Source organism: Pogona vitticeps, chromosome 6 (genome assembly GCF_051106095.1).
Source record: "Pogona vitticeps strain Pit_001003342236 chromosome 6, PviZW2.1, whole genome shotgun sequence".
Lineage (NCBI taxonomy): Eukaryota > Metazoa > Chordata > Lepidosauria > Squamata > Agamidae > Pogona > Pogona vitticeps.
Window position 1 is genome coordinate 47315189 of NC_135788.1, and position 21464 is coordinate 47336652.

Consider the following 21464-nt stretch of genomic DNA (forward strand, 5'->3'; position numbering starts at 1 on the left):
TTTCCAATGAGATCAGTTTTCTCGTTGAAGAGACCTTTGGCATTATATGGTAAGCCTTCTATACGTGTCTTAAAATCCTCTATAATACCTGAGAACCTGAGCCATGCATGCCCACTCAGGGTAATAGATGATGTTAGTGTTTCTGAAGCTACGTCTGCTGAGTGGCGGGAAGCCAGGCGTTGATGTTCTGAAACTGTAAGAGCCTCGGCATATGTATTCAAAAAACCCTGTCTTGTATTTTCTGGGCCTGCTTGAAGGGCTGGAAGAATTTTTGACCAAAGCTGTCTCTGGTATGCCCTCATGGCTGCCTGATAATTCACTACTCTAAGCAGAAAGGTGATGGAGTATATTTTCCGACCTAAAACATATAATTTACACCCTTCTCTATTTTTAGGAGTGACATAAGATTTTCCAGATGATTTAGATGAACTTGACTGTACTATTATGGCGTTAGGAGCAGGGTGTTTAATGAGAAAATTAGTGTCATCTCCATGCGTGCGATATAGATTTTCAGTTCTACGAGCTACTGGTAAAGACGTAGATAGTTGGTTCCAGGATTCCTTGATAAGTTCCATCAAAGCCAAAATGAAAGCTAGGCTCAATGGTGGAGCCTTTTCCTGATTAATATCTCCAAACACAAGATCCTCTTTAAGGGGTAGAGGTTGTTCAGTTGGAGTTTCAGTGTCTTGGCCATCCTGGAAATCATTTGAACGTATGAGGAGAAATCCTCTGAAGATGAGGATGGGTGGGAGTCACCAGCATCAGATTCAAAAGTTTCTCCTTCTTCAGGTGTTTCCCCTGAGGCCTCAGAAAAAAACTCATCATCCTGATCTGAAGAAGCAGACGAAAGCATGTCTTCCTGATCAGAAGTGGAAGGTAAATGCGAAGATTTATTTGATTTTTGTTTTTTATTGTCCAGTCCAGATGTTTGATGTATGCAGGTCAAATGAGTCTTTGACTGTGCAACCTTCAACGCTGACTGGGAAGTCTTGGCACAATTAGTGGTATCTTTACTCCCGTCTTGATGTTTAGAAGCTTGACGGGTGTCAACATTGAGATCTTGTCGATGCTGAGGCAGAGACAAGGAAGTACAGGAAGATGAAGAAGCATACGCATATTGTATCTTCTTTTTACGATAGTCTTCCCCACTCGAAGACGAGTCGGTGTCAGAATCGTTGTGTCGACGTCAATGGTGTGATTTCTTACGATCAACCTCGATGTAAATGGGGTCATTGTATTTTGACTTATGTCGGGGCCAAGACAATCGAGGTAGTACCACAACCTCACGTTGAGAAGTTCGGTGCCGATCCGGAGACAGATGTTTTCTCTTTGCCGTTCATTTTCGAGGTGGAGAAATCAGCCTCAAGGAAGTCAACGGCGATGAAGGTATTGGTGATGCCCGCCCGGTAGAAACAGGGCTATGATCGGCAGAAGTTGGGCTAGAAATAACAATGTCCTCTAGCTGGCTAGAGCTCGGAGAACGGTCAAGTGTGGTAGGTGAAGCCTCCAGCTGACATGGAGGAAGAGAAGCTGCTGCTTCGGAAAGAAATTTCCGGTCCCGGGATGAATCTTCCAGAACTGGTGATGGTAACAATGGCGAAATAGGAGGTGATGGTCTTTAGGCTTGTCCTTCTTGTCCTTAGACGATGACTTTTTCTGTTTCAGGGGATTCTTCGAAGAGGCGCCTGAAGAAGTCTTTGACGTGGAGGCAGGTAGTTTTTTAGTTGTTGACATGGATGATTTTTTTGCGATTTTGTCAGCAGGTTTCAACATCGATAAGGGAGGTGGAGAGGCAATCCTTATTTCTGACTGCGGGGTAGCTGAGGGTGTTGGTGTCGCCTCAATCTCGGAGAGGGTCTTATCCCACAGAAAGTTTTAAACAAGCTTTAAGAGCGGCTTTAGTGAACAATTTTACAATGTCTGCAGGAATGGGGTTGATGTGTCTCCCCTAAACAAAAAAAGGCAGCGGTCGTGACCATCCGAGAAGGGTAACTTTCGTGAACAAGACATGCACCTACTGAAAGGTCCTGAGGGGGACATAAAGTAGAAATGGGGATAGGGAGCAGAAGGACTCACGGTTGAGAGGGTAGTAAAGTCCAGAACAGGAAAGTCCACTGAGAAATGTCTGATGGAACCGAGGAGAAGTAGATATACAGCAAGTAATATGAACTGTGAACGCAGTAAGCCAGAGAAAGGCAGGAAATTGAAATGTTCCAGTTAATTCAATCAACAAATCATCAAATAAGGAGTAATCAAACAGCCCATAGTCGAGGGGCAACAGAGAGATCGAGTAGTCAAAGGGAGTCCGTGTCAAAAACCAGGCGATTTAGATAAAATTAGTCGAAAAAGAGAGCTCGAAGACCAAGATGTTCCAAGCACTAAGGTGGTAAAATGGAACTGAGGGCTGAGGTGGGTGGAGCATGTGCTATAGGGGCAACTCTAAACTTCGTTACTTTTCTACAAAAGCTCTAGAAGATTCTGAGAAAACCAGCGCAGGCGCTGTCTAAACCCAATTGTGTGCTCACAAAGGCCATGAAGAAGAACATCCCAATCTGCTCTCCCTCTAGATGAGCTGGACTACAACTCCCATTATGCCTAGCCAACATGTGTGGTACAGTAAGACTGGTGACAACACCAATCCTTCTTAGCCAGCCACCATTTCTAAGTCTAATTTATCTCAAAGCACACTGTGAAAATAAAAATAGAACAGGAAATTGTATCCACTACCTTGGGCATTTCTGTCTAAAAGCTCATGTACAAGTGCTACTCCAAGCGTGATTACATCTTATCAATCTGAAGAGTACAAGCTCAATCAGTTTTAACCTCTCACAGAGCTAAATCATTCATTCTGAACAACTTAGCAAGACATCTACACACAATCCAAAATTTAAAAATGGTTTCAGATTAATTAAACAGTAGCAGTAATTTAGAAGTCCAGATTCACCAAATAAATGTTAGCTCCAAATGTTAGCTGGATTCTAACTTAGTCATGCTTGAAGTAGAGCAATTGCTTCTGTGGGACAAATCAGTCCTAAGTCCAAGTGATGCCTTCTATAAGGACGATGAAGTCTGGATTCCACCCAAGGTGGATACAAATCAATGATTTTTTAAAACAATCAAATTGATTTGATCCATGATTTAAATCAAATCCACCTTGATTACATCTACTGTACTTTTTAAGTAAGCACTAGGACTGGGAAATTAGCACTGGTAGTTTTACTGCTAACAATAGCTCTAGAAAAGGGAAAGCAGATAGTTTCTATCTTATTTTAAGGTTTAGAGATCTACAAACAAAAGCACCACTGACACAGTTTAGATTAGCAAAATTCACCTAAGGAAAGGGAGGGTCGAACTCCTACTCCTATGTCTGTGGAGTCACCACTATTGACAGTGATGGTTTTTTAAAAGAGTGATATATTGGGGCAGCAACATACCTTTTCACACTGTAACAGCTGTGGTTTTGTAAAAGCAAGATCTGGGGGGGGGGGGGAATCAGCAATTGCAGAAAGAGCAAGACCTACAGCATGACTTTCAGAACTAGCTTCATTCCTTTAAGAAGTTCCTCCACAAAGTCCACATCATCATTATATACCTCTTTGCCAGAGAGCCCACTAAACAACTAAGCACTGGCCTTTGTCACAAAAGTTAAGCAAAGAGAACCCATGGCTACTCCCAGCCCCAATTCAAAAGGTCAAGGCTTTCTTGAGAAGCCTTATAAGGCATTCTAAGTGACCTTTTTTCAGACTGCCTCCTCCATGATATTCTTCACTAGCAGACAAACACAAAGGTCTGGCCATAGTAACTAATATGGCAGCTCTCTCTTCTTGCTTCCTTTAAAGGTTAACAAAGGTACTGTTTTATGAATGCAGAAAAATTGTACTATCAGTCTTTTCCTCTGCTGTACTACTTCAAGCTAAAAGAGGAGAGCCACATGGCTAACTCCTCCCTCTGAAACAATCTTCCCACTACTGTAAGTACAAAGCAAATTTGCTGGCAGAATGGCTTACTGAAACCACTTCCCTCACACACTGCAGTTTTTCATGCAGAAGCTTTTTGCAGGGCAGCATTTAACCATGCAGATCTCTAGCCTGAAGTCCACAGCAAGGGTTTGCCACTTAGTTCTGTTGCACACTTAAAAGTGAGACACAGTAACCTGGAGATGACGATCAACACAAAATATTCTGTGTCAAAAACCCCTCAGATCGTTTTCTTTTCTTTTTCTTTTTGTTTGTTTGTGAGACAAAATCATTGGGAAGGTTATAATCAGAACACCTTCTCTCCTATGAGAGACCCATCTCTGGGACCCATCTTAAGTTCTGCTTTAGTGACCCTGGATCCATGTCTCAGTGACATCAGAGAGATACAGCAGATGGCAATTAAGTATTTTAAAAACAACTGAAAATCTGGATATTCCACAATTCAAATTCACTGAGGCAGACACTGAAGACACACTTGTTTTATCAGGCAATGGCTGATGCTTCTGACGCATTGAACTATGCTACTGGGGAAAGTAGTTTAATGTATCTTTTCTATTAATTTAGAGGCTGAACTTTCTACAGATTAATGCAACTGCTCTTTCAAGAATGGAAATCCCAAAGCAGTTTTGTTTGGTCTTGCTGTAACTCTGTGTTAGGCCTCTGTCTAGCTGCTGAAAAAAATCTGATCAACAAAAGTGAATTTACTTTAATCCTCCTGAACTGGAACATAACACTATTTGTACGTTTAGATTTCATATTTAATTATATTTATTTGGAGCTAGAATTTTATTTCTCACTCTTTAAGAGTTTGTTTTTTAGTACTAGTCACTTCTAATACAGTTTACAGAAAATCTCAATAAACACTTACATAAAATAAAAAGAAATCAAATAAGGGGATCATGTTTGAAATACAGAACAGGAATCAAGAATTTTATATTTAATTATTCTGCATTACCCATTTATCCTTATTTGGAGGTTTTTCATGCATGCACACACACACATGTACACACTTTCAAATCTGACAAAACCCTCTGAAGTAGATAGAGCTGAGCTTCAAAAAGTTACTTCTTTGCACCAGAACTCTCAGACTCCCACCAGTACTAAACTAAAAAGCTTCAAACAATTATATTTTGACTTCAACTTCCACAACCCTCCAGTCAACAAGGGCACTTGTGTGTACTTGACTAGGTAAATGGGTTTGGCTGTCTTGATAGATCTAGTCAGAACTGGTTGTGACGAGTCAAGACTTTTTTTGCAGCATGCCCAAACTGTTGTTTCCTGTTCATATGTACTTTGTTGTGTATTAAAACCAGTTTAAATACAGTCTGCTCATCTCTGTCTTTAGAACTGGCCAGTTACTATCTATCTAAACACTGAGTACCGTATTTTTCTGTGTATAAGACTACACTTTTGTCTAAAAATTTTAGACTAAAAATTGAAGGTCGTCTTATACACAGAAGTAAGCTGAGGAGAATACAAAAACAAGTGGAGGGGAAAGCAGGGATCAAACTGTTAAGTCCCATGGGGCTTACCAAAAGGAGGGGGGAAAGAATCAAAACAATCCCATGGTTGTATAAGGGGGAAAGGGATCAAAACGATTGTGCAATTGTGGGATTGCTTTGATCCCTTTCCCCCTCCCACGGGGCTTAGCATGAAGGGAGAAAGCAGCACTTGGATCACTTTCCCCCTACACTTGCTAAGCCCCACTTAGATTTCTTAATTTTGGGTTAGAAAAGGGGGTGTCTAATACATGGGGGCGTCTTATACACAGAAAAATAAGGTATATTCCTCCATACTCACTAAAAATGGGAAATGAAAACTACATGATACCTGAAGGACCGCCTCCTTCTATATGAACCTACCCAGCAATTAACATCTAGCCAGGGGGCCCTCCTGAAAGAGCCATCCCTCAAGGAGGTAAGAGATAAAGGGCCTTTTCAGCAGCTGCCTCCAGACTATGGAACACCATCCCAATTGAGATTCGTCTGACACTGATGATGTTTCGGTGCCAGGTCAAAACCTTCTTGTTCCAGAAGATGTTTAATTGAAATAATATCAACTGTGGGTCTCGATGGAAATTTTTAGAGTACTGTATTTTTAATTGTATTTTAATTGTTTTAACTTTATAACTTTTATTATATTTAAATTGTTGTAACTCACCCAGAGACCTTTGGGTAGTGTGGGTGGCATACTAGATAAATAAATAAATAAATAAATAAATAAATAAATAAATAAATAAATAAATAAATAAATAAATAAATAAATAAATAAATAAATAAATAAGTAAGTAAGTAAATAAATAAATAAATAAATAAAGAGAGAGAGAGAGAGAGAGAGAGAGAGAGAGAGAGAGAGAGAGAGAGAGAGAGAGAGAGAGATTGGAAGATCATGGTCTCCTCGTAACATGATATTACACTAAGTATCTTCAAATTCTTTACCTCAAACAGCTCCTGCTGTTTTAGCTAAAGTGAAATCACTTTTTGATCATCAGAACATTCCCACAGATATCTTTGTTGACCATGGTCCATCAACCATGCATAGTGATCTGCCATAGAATGGAGTATTATCATGACAAACTCAATTCCCAGTTGCCCCCACTCTAATGGACTGGCTGAGTTTAGAGTCAAAACTGCTGAACAGATGCTGCGTACGGAACTCCAAGATGGTACCCAATACTCCTTCAGCAATGCTGAGGCTCAGAAACATCCTGGTCACAGGTTTTCCTCTTGTTCCAGCCCAGCTGTTCAGGAAGCATAGCACATTGCAGCCACTTCTACAGCTTTGTCCTCAGAACTACATGCATGACCTTGCCAGCTCCTAAAGCAACAGAAATGTTGTTATGCTAAAGCAAGTACTCCCTTGCTGATGTTCCATGTTGGTGATCAAAGCCACCAGCAAACAGAAGTTTCATTCCAGCACCTGTCACTTCACAAACTGGTGAACCACAAGCATATATAGTGAAAATGTGTAATGGAACAATGATCAGGAGGAGGAGGAGCACAAGAAAACAACAGACGCACAAGAAACATCCACCCCACTCAGAAACAATCAAGTCATTCTCTGCCTAAATTTGATGGCTTAACTAGGGGGAACTGGTAAAGACGACTCAAATGGAGTAATGAGTTCGAGCCTTTGCAGGCCAACTTCAGATATCTTTTTCACTGTGCAACTATAATACTGGACAGCAGCTACCAAAGGAGGGAAATGCAGTATACAGGATGTGTCTATTTAAGAGAAAGGCTTAGATTCCAACAGCTCCCTTGCTTTGGTGACTGGATGCTTTTCTGTTACTAGATCAAATTAGAACTGGTTGTAACAAGTCAGTCTGTTTCTGCAACATTTCTGGCCTGTTATCTTCTTGTGCAGTACCTATTGTTTTATGTAATAAAGAACGTTTTAAAGCAATCTTGTTCACTGTTTATCTCTGGGCTGAGGACAGACCAAAGGTAGGGAATGCATACTATAGGCAAGGGAAGCCTGGGACTTACAGTATAAAAAGTTAACTTTCCCAATATATGCTGTTAAACTGAGAAATAGCCACCTGTCCACAATCACAAAACAAGCTTCACTATTGGGCATGAATTTACAACTAAATCTCTTTGGTATAAGGCAACCAATACTCACCAACCTTTTGTATATTTCTTACCTTTTCCTCCTTTTTCTTTCTTTTGGTTGGATAAAGAAAAAAAAAGTAAATCATTCTTTTTCAAAATAAGGTTTTCAAAAACCATGCTGCCAGCAGATGGGGCTGTTTAGTGAGAAACTACATACTGCCTTTTCCATTTCAAAATGACTAAGTATATAAACTATGAAATTGTAGATAACATAATCACAAGTGCTGTTGAATACTAATGATACAAGAGGTAATGCCCTTTCCCATATTCCAGGTCACAAAACTAAAACAGGCCCTGTATGAGGTGAGAAAATTCTTTTAGCCGCAAACTTTTCATTTCAACATGTGTTAAACCAGTTTAACCAGTTAAAAAACACAAAACTCTCCCAACATACCTTGAATTAAATAACAACAACAACACACACACAAACCAGTTTTTGTAACATTTTCAAAAGTAAATGAATTGCTTATGATGTTAAACCTTTAAGACTAAGGCTTTCAAGAAGATATTGTGACAACTAACAGGTTATACTCTTGTTTTTAGAACAGAATCCTATTGGTGATTTATGTGTGCCTGAATGAAATTGCCCAAGTCACAGTAACAAACTGCCACTAATTAACAAAGATACTGGTTGACCACGCATTTTTAATTAATGACAATTTGCCACTGTCACTTATGCCTACATAACTTACTAATAGGATTCTGGCCTTTTATGCACTAATACTAGTAGTATTCACTAAGTACCCAGTGATGGGAAAATTGAAAGACACTTCAAGATAGCCTGCAAGTGGATGGGAAAAGAACAAAAACTTGACCCCTGTGTTTCACAGACATGCATCCTTCTTGTTTGATTCCTTGAAAGCAAGAGCACCAACGAAGTAGAGTGAATATTTTATGCAAGGACCTAGAAAACAATGCAGTAATAACTAGAAGTCAACACAGATTTGTCAAGAACAAATTCTGTCAAACTAATCTGATCTCATTTTTTTAATCAGGTAACCTCACTGATTTTGACAAAACTCCAGGAGGCAGTGGAAGAGAGGAAGGCCTGGTGTACTCTGGTCCATGGGGTCACGAAGAGTCAGACATGACTTAACGACTAAGCAACAAAAACCTCCCTGATAGACAGAGGGAATGCTGTAGACATAGTACATCTTGACTTCAGCAGCACCGCATGATATCCTGATTAGCAAGCTAACTAGGTGTGGCCTGAACAGATCACATGTCAGGTGGATATGCAATTGGCCATAGAATCGTACTCAGAGGGTGATGATTAATGGGACCTTTTCCAACTGGGAGGAAGTAACAAGTGAGATACCCCAAGGCTCAGTCCTAGGTCCGGTGGTCTTCAACATTTTTATTAATGACATGGATGAGGAGGCATAGGGAATACTTGTCAAAACCTGTGGATGACACAAAATTGGGTGGAACAGCTAATACCCTGGAAGACAGAAACATACAGTGGTGCCTCACTTAGCGATCGCTCCATTTAGCGACGAAATTGCTTAGTGATGCTGTTTTTGCGATTGCAAAAGCGATCGCTTTGCGATGTTCTCTATGGGGAAATTTTGCTTTGCGATGATCGCAAGGAAGCGATCATTGCAAAGCCCCCATTTTCACACAGCTGATCAGCAATTTCAAAATGACCGCAGGGAAAAAAACATGACCGCCCACTGTGTTTAGGGACGGATTCCTCACTTAAGAGGCAGCGAAAATGGCGGCGCTATGGAGGATCTTCGCTCAACGGTGAGTTTTAAGCCCATGGGAATGCACTGAAGGGGTTTCAATGCATTTCTATGGGCTTTTTAATATCACATAGCGGCATTTTTGTTCTGCAGCGATTTGTGCAGAACGAATTAACGTCGCTAAGCGAGGCACCACTGTAATTCAAAATGATCTTGATAGGCTGCAGCACTGGGCTGAAAACAACACAATGAAATTCCACAGGGATAAGGGTTGAACTGCAAAGCCTCTGGGCTGCAAGGCCGAAAGAGCAGCAGTTCGAATCCACGCGACGGAGTGAGCTCCCATACCTTGTCCCAGCTCCTGCCAACCCAGAAGTTTGAAAGCATGTAAAAATGTGAGTAGATAAATAGGTACCACCACTGTGGGAGGTAATGCCATTCCGTGTCTATCATACTGGTCACGTGACCAACAATGGCTCTATGGCTTGGAAACGGGGATGAGCATTGTGCCTAGAGTCGGACATGAATGAACATTTGTCAAGGGGAACCTTTACCTTTACCTGACTGCACCTCGGAAAAAGAAACCACATGCACAGTTACAAAATGGGGGATACCAGGCTCAGCAATACTTCAAGTGAGTAGGTTCTTGGAAATGTTGTAGATCACAAGCTGAATATGAGCCAATAGCGTGATGTGGCTGGAAAAAAGGCAAATGCTATTTTAGGCTGCACTAACAGAAGTACAGTTTCCAAATCCCATGAGCTGCTAGTTCCCCTCTAAGAAGGATGCTGATAAATTGGAATAAGTTCAGAGGAGGGCAACAAGGATGATCAGGGGACAGTAAACCAAGCCCTATGAGAATAGACTGAAAGAATTGAGCCTGTTTAGCCCTGAGAAAAGAAAACAGAGGGTTGATATGTTAACACTTTTCAAATACTTTAAAGGCTGCCATACGGAGTGCAGGACATGCACCAACGGGCTCAAGTGATAGGAAGCCTGATTTTGATTGAATATCAGGAAAAACTTCCTAACTGTTAGAGCAGTAAAGACAGTGGAACCAATTACCACGAGAAGTGGTGAGTGCTCCAACACTGGAAGCATTCAAGAGAAACCTAGACAACCACCCAGCAGGTATCCTTTGATTTGTGTTCCTTTATCAAGCAGGGAACTGGACTTGATGGCCTTATAGGCCGCTTACAATTTCACTATTCCATTACATTCTAAATATTGCCAAATATGTAGAGACTTCCAAGAATAACAATGAATAACAATGAATCTTGAAATGCCTAGAGAATATACTGTTCTGGGAATCTCACTGTGTAAGACTTGCAATCCTAAACAAAACCACTATATTTTCGCATAGACTAGAAATAAACTTGACACACCTTGCTTTTTACAACATCCAAAATCAGAACACTGTATGTGGGCAAAACCTTAATGAGGCCAATTAAAATTGGGTAGGAAGCACAAACCTGTGCACAAGCTCTCAAAATCCCTTTATCGGAGGGGGGATAAGGGGCACAACAGGAAAAAAGGCATTGATCTATGGTGTGTGTGTGTGTGTGTGTGTGTGTGTGTGTGTGTGTGAGAGAGAGAGAGAGAGAGAGAGAGAGAGAGAGAGAGAGAGAGAGAGAGCAGTTATTCAAATATGGGTCTCCCATGTGTTGAATTACAGAAGGAAGTAGCCATTCTCCTGCCTAAGAACAAAAGGCTGAAGAGAGTTTTGACCCTCCACTGTTGAAAAAATGGAGCCCAATTGTGAATTCTTTTTGTAAAAGTAATTTACCTTATTTTTTGGTCCACAGCAAATCTGAAATAATGATGTGTCTCTAAATGAATTTTTTATTTAAAGCTGAAACCATATTTCTACATGGTATATTTATGCCATTTCAAACACTTGCAAATGGAGACACAACTCACAAGATGACTTTGATCATTTGTGGTATCTTAATACAGACTATAAGATTTATTATATTCTAAGTTTTCATGGTACACAATTACATGCATGGTCTTGGGAAGTCTTATGTTTTTTAAACTTTAAAGTGCCACATGATTTTGCTGCTTTTGCTGCAATGTACGAAGAAAGCTAACCCCCTCTGGAAATTTTACTATCTTTCAAGATCCAAAGTGAAAAATGGAATCAGAGATCAACTGCCAAGCAGAGATGGCTTTATACTTCTGTTTTTTTTTTAAAAAAATGTTAATTTATCCCCTGAAGACTAATGCCTCAATTATTTATTTGTTGCATTTACAATCCCTCCAGTGAGCTCAATACATACCTGATTCTATGTGTCCCTTCTCCACAACAATACTGTGAGGTAGTTTAGTGGTCAAGCTGAGAAAAAGTGACTGAGATCACTCAGTGGTCAAAATCCTGCTGCTTTAGCATAATACACTGCACAAGAGTTGATCTACTGAATCATTGGGATTTGGTCAGTCAACTTCCTGTTGTTGTTGTTGTTGTTGTTGTTGTTGTTGTTGTTGTTGTTGTTGTTGTTGTTGTTGTTGTTGTTGTTGTTGTTGTTGTTGTTGTTGTTGTTGTTGTTGTATTTTTTACGGTCAGTGACCAGAAAGATAAATATACATTATTTAGATAAAATCACATAATATCAGATAATTCCAAAAGACACTGGACAACTCTCCTGGAAGTTCCATTGATTCAAACAGTTCTACTCTAACTGCAACTGTCCATGCTAAGGTAAGTTGCAGTCAGAGTAGGCCTATTTGAATCAATGGAATTTATGTAGTTTACTCACCAAATCTCCAATAATTCATTGAGCCCTACTTCAGTGCAATTTACTATCCTAAGCAACAAAATTTTGGACAGTGAGTTTCATGGCTCAGTGGTGACTAGAAGCCATCTCTCTCAAGTCCAAGCCCAACCCTCCATACCATATTAATTATCTTATTAACAATGGGTAATGACTGCTATTACAACTGAATGTGTGAGAGCAGCCGGGGGACTTTGGGGAAACAGCCCTAGCATCAACATTCTTGATACTAACTGCACACTTACCTGAATGGCCTGGCGTCCCTGTTGAGCATCAGCTAATAGTTGAATCGTCAGGGTTCTGGAGTCCTGCAGAGCATCCTGGAGGTAGATAAAACTGTGGCCCACATGCCGTTCCATGGTGCATTCCCGGCAGATGGGAACAGAACATGTGTCACAATAGAAATGCAACACCTGTAAGTGGAAGAGATAAGACAAGAGGTAAACACTTGCAAGTAGTAAGGTTCAGCAACATGTATGTGGACACAGCTGGTATTTGGAAGTAAAATAACACTAATAAATTCCCTTGCTGTCTAAAACACAAACAATTAACACCAGTAAAATTCACTGGGAACAATGGGTATAGAAGTCTCCTTGCAAACCAGATCTTAGGATCTGGATATTAACCCAAGCTGGACAATGAACTTCTTTTTAGCATCAGTCCTGACATAATAAAGACTATCGCTTGAACTACCTTTACAAAGGCTAACGGCAGTTTACCCCTACCCACCCACCCCTCTTAACTATATATTTGCACTCAAGTGGTTTACACTAAACTTTGCTAAAATATTGTATCAAGTGATTTGTTGATGCATTCCCCAGTAAATTATACAGCTGTTTTCACATTCCACCCAGCAGAGGGAGGCAGCAGACAGTAGCATATTTAATTGTTCATTAAGAGCAATGGCAAAAGCCATTGATGTTCCTCCTTTCCAACACCAAAAATTATGCATCGTGCTGCAGCTGATTTAATTCAGAAGACCATTAATTCAACTCTACTTTTTCTTTGGAATGGGCAAGTTGTGCCTGCTCAGATGATATTGGACTGCCTGGGTCAGCATAACCAGGAGTTATGGATTATGAGAAGTGCAATCTAGCAACTTGCTGGAGGCTATAGTTTGTTCACAGAAGAGCTATGCAGCAGCTTTAGATTTACAGATGGAAAAGCAAAAGATACTAAGATATGAGACATTAAAAAACACAATACACTAAAATAGCAAAAACAAAGCTAGTTCAACAGAATTCAAGCCAATGGGAAACAGTCAACCATTTCCAGCTGGTGCTCCCCAAATTTAGGTTACATTTTATTTCAAACAAAACCAGGTGACTCAATATTTTATTCAACTGTTGGTAAAACACTCCTGAGTATTCTCTACCTGGAAATCCCTGAAAAGGGTCACTGTCAGAATTGACTTGACGGCACATCATCATATCATCATGATTATAATTAATATTATTATTATTCAAAAACACCAGGTACAGTCAATCAAAACTATAAAACATTGATTGGTATTATATAACAGATACAAGCTTTAAACAAAAACCTAAGTATCTGTTAAATATCCGCACAGTATATATGCTGTTCCTAATACTGTCATTTTTTGTAGCTCTGATGGTGCTATTTCTGAGATCTGCAACTGCTTATAGTACTGTGTGAAATTTCTTGATATTGTTCCCAAAGCCCCATGACTACAGGGACCACTGAAGTGTGTTTCATCCACAAGCAAGATGTTTAGATTGGCAGGTCTCTATACTTTGTTAGTTTTTCCAATTCTTTATTTTCAACTCTGACATCCCCTAGATTTGTCAATGATCTAGACATTTCTTCATTCTGTTACTACTATGTCTCATGTGTTATTTATGTTCAAGGTGTCTTATCAATTTGGACCCAGAAATCCCACAAGATCTTGACTTCCTCACTTTCTGACACCTTCTCTATCTGATGTTTCCATGGGTGGTGGTGGTGGTTATTATTATCTGTTTACCCAAAGCATACAGGTACATGGCACAAAGAATTTTAGAGGAATAAAATTAGAAATTAGTTCATTTTTACTGCACCCACTTTACAATCTAACCCCATAATTTTGTTAAATACTTGAAAAAACACATGCAGAGCAATTTTTCAATACAGCATCTGTGAGTCTTTGCTGAGGATAAAAATAATTTGCTATAAAATAGCAGTTTTTGACCAGCAGTTTTTGTAAGCAGCCTTAGGTCATTGAACTGGGAGAGGAAGGGAGTAGAAACAAAACAAAACAAAACAAACAAACAGACAGATAGATAATGTGCTTGGGAGCGTTATCTGATGTAAAGTTCAGCAGTGCAATTTTGGCAGGAAGTTCTCTGTTCCTCTGCAACACAATTTATTGTATGGTTAAGTTTCATTTCATTCCTAAATATAGAGAGTGGCCATTAAGGGCAAAAATCTTTTTACTAATTTTAAAGCTCTGTAGTGAAAGAACCTCAGGCATCAGCCCAGCCATTGAGTCACATGAATATCACAATTCTCTTGCTTGTTAAAAGTATCACCCCTCCCTCTAGAGAAAAGGGGCCATCTGAAGAGAAAATGGCGTCAATATGAGCAAGGGTTCAGCTTCAAGCTAAACCTACTATTAACCCTCTGAAACAGTTAATGCCAGAAGCAATGCTAGGTCAAAGGCCAGAGAGCAGTCCTGTCATGCAGATCCAGATGCTACTTTCTGCAAGAATACAAGGCGCAGTACTAGGAGTCATTCACAAACCACAAAGGAGAGAAAAAAGTAATCAAAACACTTAACAGATTGTTAAAGAAATTGTATAGTCTACTTGCATATTAAGAAATGCCAGCTCAGTAACAATGGTCCTTCAAAGGTCCAGCACATTTTTTTTTTTTAAAAAAAATTTTTAAGAAGGCTAACTTGAAGTCTCTCTCTCTTTTTTTAAGTCTTGACTATAAAACTGGTTTTTCAAGTTAGGCTCAGGACTCCAAAAGACTCTTTCCTAGGCTAACTATTAGAAGCATCTCCAATAATAATTGAGTTCCTTTCTCTCCTTTCATCACAGAAGGTGGTAAGGCATCAAGAGATGTTGATCTTAAGGTAGTGGGAGGGGAAAGGATTGCTATTTCACATGCCTGCTTTCTCCATTTACCCAAATCGGCTGGAAAATGGTTTTCTAGCAATAACAAAGAGTTTTGTGGCGCCTTTAAGGCTAGTAACTTTTATTTGGCATGAGCTTTCATGCACATAGTACAGTTTTTCAAATGCATTTTATGAAAATCTAGGAACATTTCTCACTCTGAACAAAAGCTCATAATGCTACTAAACAGCTCACAGTATTGTTTTAAAGCAATCATCCTTAGGGGCTGTTTATGGATCTGCCTTATCCATGGAGCAAGTGACAAAAGCAAATTTTTTTAAGTAAAATTGGCATTGACAATCTCATTGGCATTTTGAAAGCATATTAGCAACATAATTTAAATCCTTTTTCTCCAATTTAAAAAGAAAGCTACTGAAAGAGACCCAAACAAAATGTTATGGCACCTGAAAGACTAACAGATTTCTTTCAGTGGGAACTTCTATGGATCAGAATCTACTTCTTTAGACACAATTCCTCAGATTTTGATCTATGATAGCTCATGCTGAAACAAATGTATCAGTCTTTAAGGTGCTACAATATTTTATCCTTTACTTTTTCTCCTTTTTACCTTTTCTTCCCTTTATTTCAGTTAACAGACTGAAAGAGACTAACATGGCTATTTCTTTAAAAACATCTTTTTCCCATCTCAGCATGTTCCCACCCTCTACCATGTCTTCTGTATATACTATGCTCCATTCAAAGCTGACATCTCTATTAGGCCACTAAAAATTTACAAACAAATGCTAGCTTTAGGTCTGTATGATCCTTCATCAAAGAAGGGCACCATTTACTAGTAGTGATGGTTCCGGAAAAATACAAGAGCCCCAAAAATCACGACTAGTTGTTTATACCAGTTTCACAAGGAGGGCTGCAAAGACAAGCAAGAAGAGTTGGTTTCAAATTCCACTTCTAGCAACGTGAATCGAAATTTCCCAAATATTCAACAAAAGGACAAATAAATTGTCCCTTCTGTCTGGCAAGTTTGGGACAAGTCAATTCACATTGCCAGAGGTGGCACTTAACATCAAGACTCCTGGCTTGAATTTGCAGCTCCAGCATAGACGTCTACCTGTTTCCCTGAAAATAAGACAGGGTCTTATATAAATTTTTGCTCCAAAAATGCATTAGGGCTTATTTTCAGGGGATGTTTTATTTTTTTATGTACAACAATCTAACTTATTCAATTATAGTCATGTCATCTTCTTCTGGTTGATGCACAATGGTGGAGGGCGGGGTTTCAATTCACTGGGGTTTATTTTTGAGGTAGGGCTTATATTACAAGCATCCTGAAAAATCATACTAGGGTTTATTTCCAGGTTAAGTCTTATTTTCGGGGAAACAGGGTAGTTACGATTTTTGGACCTTATATTTTTCCAGCACCACCCACATATAAGTGGTGTCGTGCCTAATGAAGGCCCCTATAGGCTGAAAGCATTTGTTTGTGCGTGACAGCATCTCAAAAAGCAGAGACATCACCTTGCCAACAAAAGTCAGAATAGTCAAAGCTATGGTTCTTCCTGTAGCGATGTATGGAAGTGAGAGCTGGACCATAAAGAAAGCTGACCACTGAAGAATCGATGCTTTTGAATTGTGGTGCTGGAGGACTCTTGAGAGTCCCCTGGACTGCAAGGAGAACAAACCTATTCATTTTGAAGGAAATCAACCCTGAGTGCTCACTGGAAGGACAGATCCTGAAGCTGAGGCTCCAATACCTTGGCCATCTCATGAGAATAGAAGACATCCTGGAAAAGACCCTGATGTTGGGAAAGTGTGAAGGCAAGAGGAGAAGGGGATGACAGAGGATGAGCTGATTGGACAGTGTCATCGAAACTACCAACATGAATTTGACCCAACTGCGGGAGGCAGTGGAAGACAGGAGGGCCTGGCATGCTCTGGTCCATGGAGTAACAAAGAGTCAGACATGACTAAACGACTAAACAACAACAAACCATCCACCATTGCCTTTGGAGCAGGTACAAGTGTGACATGGCTCCCCTCCCCCTTTGATTATGCTCCATATATTTGAGGATATGGATTATAATCCACAAAAGCTCACACTGAAATAAATCTTTCAAACCCAAGGCAGTGAGATGAGATTAAGTCCGGATGAAACACCTTGCCCGCATCCTGAGTGAGCAGAGTGGGAAAGGTCGGAAGTGTCATTGAGTCGATTGCCATTGAGGCCAAGAGCGGGAACCACGCCTGATGAGGCCAGAACGGTGCCACTAGAATTGCTTCTGCAGATTCCTGTTGCAGTTTGACCAGCGTCCTCTGTACTAAAGGAAACGGTGGGAACAGACAGAGAAGCCCCATAGTCCATGGTATCATGAAGGCATCCCCCATGGAACCTCGTCCCCGACCTGCCCTGGAGGCGTAAAATGGGCATTTCCTGTTGGTTTGCGTGGCAAAAATATCTATGGTGGGAATGCCTCAACGACGACACAAATCGTGGAACACCTTGGCATTCAGCTCCCACTCATGCATCTGATTCATGCATCGACTCAACCCGTCAGCTAGCACATTGTCCTCCATCGACACATGGACTGCCACTGGGAAGATGTGATGGCGATAACACCATTCCCATAGTGTCACCGTTAGAAACAACAGGGAGTGAGAACGTATGCCCCCTTGCTTGTTTATATAGTACATGGCCGTGGTATTGTCTGTGACTATTTGTACTCCACGCCCATGTACTAGGGAGAAGAACACTCTGAGCGTTTTGAAGACAGCCAATAACCGGAGTGGATGATGTCTAGAACCCACGAGTTTCTTGTGATGATGGACCAATTTTGAATAAATGGTTGTAGTCTTGTCACGGGGGTGGGGAGTGGCAGTATTGCTGTTGAGTCAAAGATATTGCTTGTGTTTCTTGGCAGGAGGCTTGTACGACTGACGTCGCTGGGAAGGCTGAGCATGGTAAGTAGAGTTTGAAGAAGTACCTTGCAAAGACCTAGCTTGAGATGGACCCTTGAATTGCCTGTATTGTTGAGAAGGTTGATAATATTGGCCGGAGGGCTTCTTCCATTGATATCTACTGAATTTGGGTTGGGGCTGAATGTAATAAGATTTAGCCGTTTTCTTGGCCTTGTGCAACTCTTCAAGGTGACCGTCGGTTTTCTCATTGAAAAGACCCGAAGCATCAAAGGGTAAGTCCTCTACCTTGGTCTTCACATCATCCAAAATATTAGCAGACCAAAGCCAGGCATGTCTGCGAAGAGTAACAGCTTTCACAAGAATCTTAGCAGCTGCCTCCACCAAATGTCTAGTGGCGATTCTCTGGTGCTTAGAGACAGTTTGGGCCTCCTCATAGGTGTTAAGGTACCCTTGCCTAACATCTTCAGCCAACAGCTTTAAACCCGGAAGAATCTTGAGCCATAACTGCTTCTGGTAAGCACCTAATGTAGTCTGATAATTAGCCACTCGAATAATGAAAGAAATAAGGGAGTAAAGACGCCTTCCTATCGAGGAAGTTACTGGAGTAGCATGCTGTTGAGGTGGCAGCGCTGTCGACATCGAAGCTGAATTAACAGGGTGCTCTACCGCTTGAACTCCTCACGGTGCTTGAGGGAGTGTGTCAACTTTGTCCCGATGACGACGTTGATGCTTTCGCGGCAGGGTCGAGGCAGATGAAGAGGATACATACACATATTTAACATGACGACGTCAACGATGGTCTGATGATGTTGAAGAAGAGGAAGTAAAGGAATCTCTTCTACGACGTTGTCTGTGCCTTCTGCGACTCAACCCCGAGGTAGATGAATCCTCTGAAGAAGACCTGTGATGACATTGAGAACAACGATGTTTCCCTTTATCCTCCCTGTGGGGCGATCGACGTCGATCGCTAGAAACATGCTTCCTCTTTTCCACTCTCTTGCGCGGCGGCGATGGATGGGAGGAAGCCAGAGATATAGAATGAGGCAAGGATGCCCGCCCGGTGGAAACAGGGCTCAAAGGGGCTGAAGCCAAGCTTGTGGTGGCATGAACAAGCTGGCTAGGCGTCGGAGAGGGGACGCTAAGGGGTAAAATTGGCTCTGTTTGTCTAGGAGGAAGCGAAGGGGCTGCCTCCAACATGGAATCCTTGTCCCTCGATGAATCTTCCAAAACTGGTGAAGGGAGAGATGAAGAGATGGGAGCTAGCTGCTGGGCAGAACCTTTGCTTTTGGCAGATTGCTTGATTTTCGCTTGTTTTACAGGCTTCAAGGTAGCAGTAGTCTTAGAAGAAGATGGGCAAAAAAGACAGGTGTTGTGCCCGTCGTGGTAGGGAATCTTCCCGGAGCAAGCCACGCACCGGCTAAAAGGGCCAGAGTGTGGGGGGGGGGGATAGGCAAGAACCCACGCAGGAAGGCTCAGCCAGTAAAAATGGCGGGAAAAGCAAAACCCCAGCTAAAGCAAGGGGGAAAGATCAGAAGCAGCCAATTCAAGTCCGTAAAGAAGAAAGAGTAGTCAAATACACGCCAAATTCAAAAAAGTCCGATAAAACTGAGAGAAAACTCACAGTAGAGAAGAATTAGCAGAGCTTAAGCCGAAAGGAACCACTTCGCATGGCGGAAAAATGGAACTGAGGCTTGGGCGGGCAGAGCATGCGCAGTGTAGGCAATCTTAAACTATGTTTCTTTTCTGCAGAGCTTGAGAACATTCCGAAGGAACCAACGCTGGCACTGACTTAAACCTTTTTGTGTGCATTCACAGAAGACCACGATGAAGAAACCAAGTTCATGACTGAAAGTAAGTCCATTCATCTCCATAACTGCGAAAGATGGATGTGTATCAAGCATCACCTTAAGAACCCTGCTACTGGCCGATAATGGCAAATTAACAGACCTGCTCTCATTCGCTAGTGTTCTTCATTAAATTTCCATAAATAGGGTGGGGCATTACTGTATCCTTTTTTCTTGGCTTGACTCATAGGCAGTGGATAACCTATAGCTCTTCAGATGTTACTGAATTATAATTCTAAGTGCCTTGACTAGTAGTCATGGTGACCTGTGCCAATAGGAGATGAAGTCCAACAATATCTGGAAGAAAGATGGTTTTCCACTTTTGGAGTAAAGGAATCCCGCTCTCCATGCAAATAAGGACAAATCAAAATTTTCAAATTGCTTAAGATGATACCCAACACAGAGCACTAAACATGGAACAGCTTATGGTGTCCATTCACCTATGAATCCATTAGCTTCAGTGTCTTTCAAAATGCCAGCTATATTGAATATGGAACAGTTGTGGGAAGATTATGAGTCTTTTACATCATAAGCACTTTGGTAGAGTCCTGTTTCAAACAAAGGTTTGATAAAATGTAGGTACAAGGGAACAAGATACAGAAGGTATAAGGAAAATGCAGGCGCAAGGGAACGGATGGCTTTATCGATCAAATGTTACTTCATCATCATCATCATCATCATCATCATCATCATCATTAAAAAACATCAGGCACAGTCAATCAAAACTATAAAAACATTGACTGGTATTATATAACAGATGCAAGCTTTAACCAAAAACCTAAGTTTCTGTTACATTTTGGCACTGCATATATGCTATTCCTAATACAGTGATGCCCCGCATAGCGAGGTTAATCCATTCCGGATTAACCTTTGCTATGGGAAAACATCGTTAAGCGGAACGGGGAAACCCATTGGAACGCATTAAACTTCATTTAATGCGTTCCAAATGGGCCCAAAACTCACCGTTCTCCGATGTTTTCCCATGTTCCGGCGGCCATTTTGGGTGTCCCGGGGGCCATTTTGGGTGTTCCGCCAGCCATTTTGGGTGTCCCGGCGGCCATTTTGGGTGTCCCAGTGGCCATTTTGGGTGTTCCAGCGGCCATTTTGGAACCGCCAAACAGCTGTTCCCCCATCGTAATGCGAGTATGCCCTCGCATTAGCAATGGGGAAATCCGCATCGCAATGCGGATTCATCGTTCAACGGTGCACTCATTATGAAAGGGACCACTGTATTGCCATTTTTTCTAGGTCTAATGGTGTTATTTCTGAGATCTGCATCTGCTTATAGTACTGCTTGAAATTTCTTGATACAGTGGTGCCTTGATTTACAAACGCCTTGACATACAAATGTTTTGAGTTACGAACAGCTCCGGATGCGAAATATTGCTTTGAGTTATGAACCGTGCCTTGACTTACAAACAAAAAAAAAACACACCTGCCCTTTTTTTGACCTAAGTTCATCTTAGGTCAAAAGAAGAAAAAAATAAAATAAAAAGTTGTACCCCTAGTGGTAGAGTATGGATTAACTGGCTTTGCATTAGTTCCTATGGGAACTAATACTTTGACTTAAGAACCATGCCTTG

At 41.0% G+C, this 21464-nt stretch overlaps 1 protein-coding gene across 1 annotated transcript in view; it reads right to left on the reverse strand.

Moving 5' to 3' along the window:
- TRIM71 (tripartite motif containing 71) overlaps nt 1–21464 on the reverse strand; it is a 94362-nt gene that overhangs the window by 20780 nt on the left and 52118 nt on the right. Inside the window, exon 2 of the mRNA XM_073003452.2 lies at nt 12293–12460. Coding sequence (XP_072859553.2) covers nt 12293–12460 — 168 coding nt within the window. The remainder of the gene's footprint in view (nt 1–12292; nt 12461–21464) is intronic.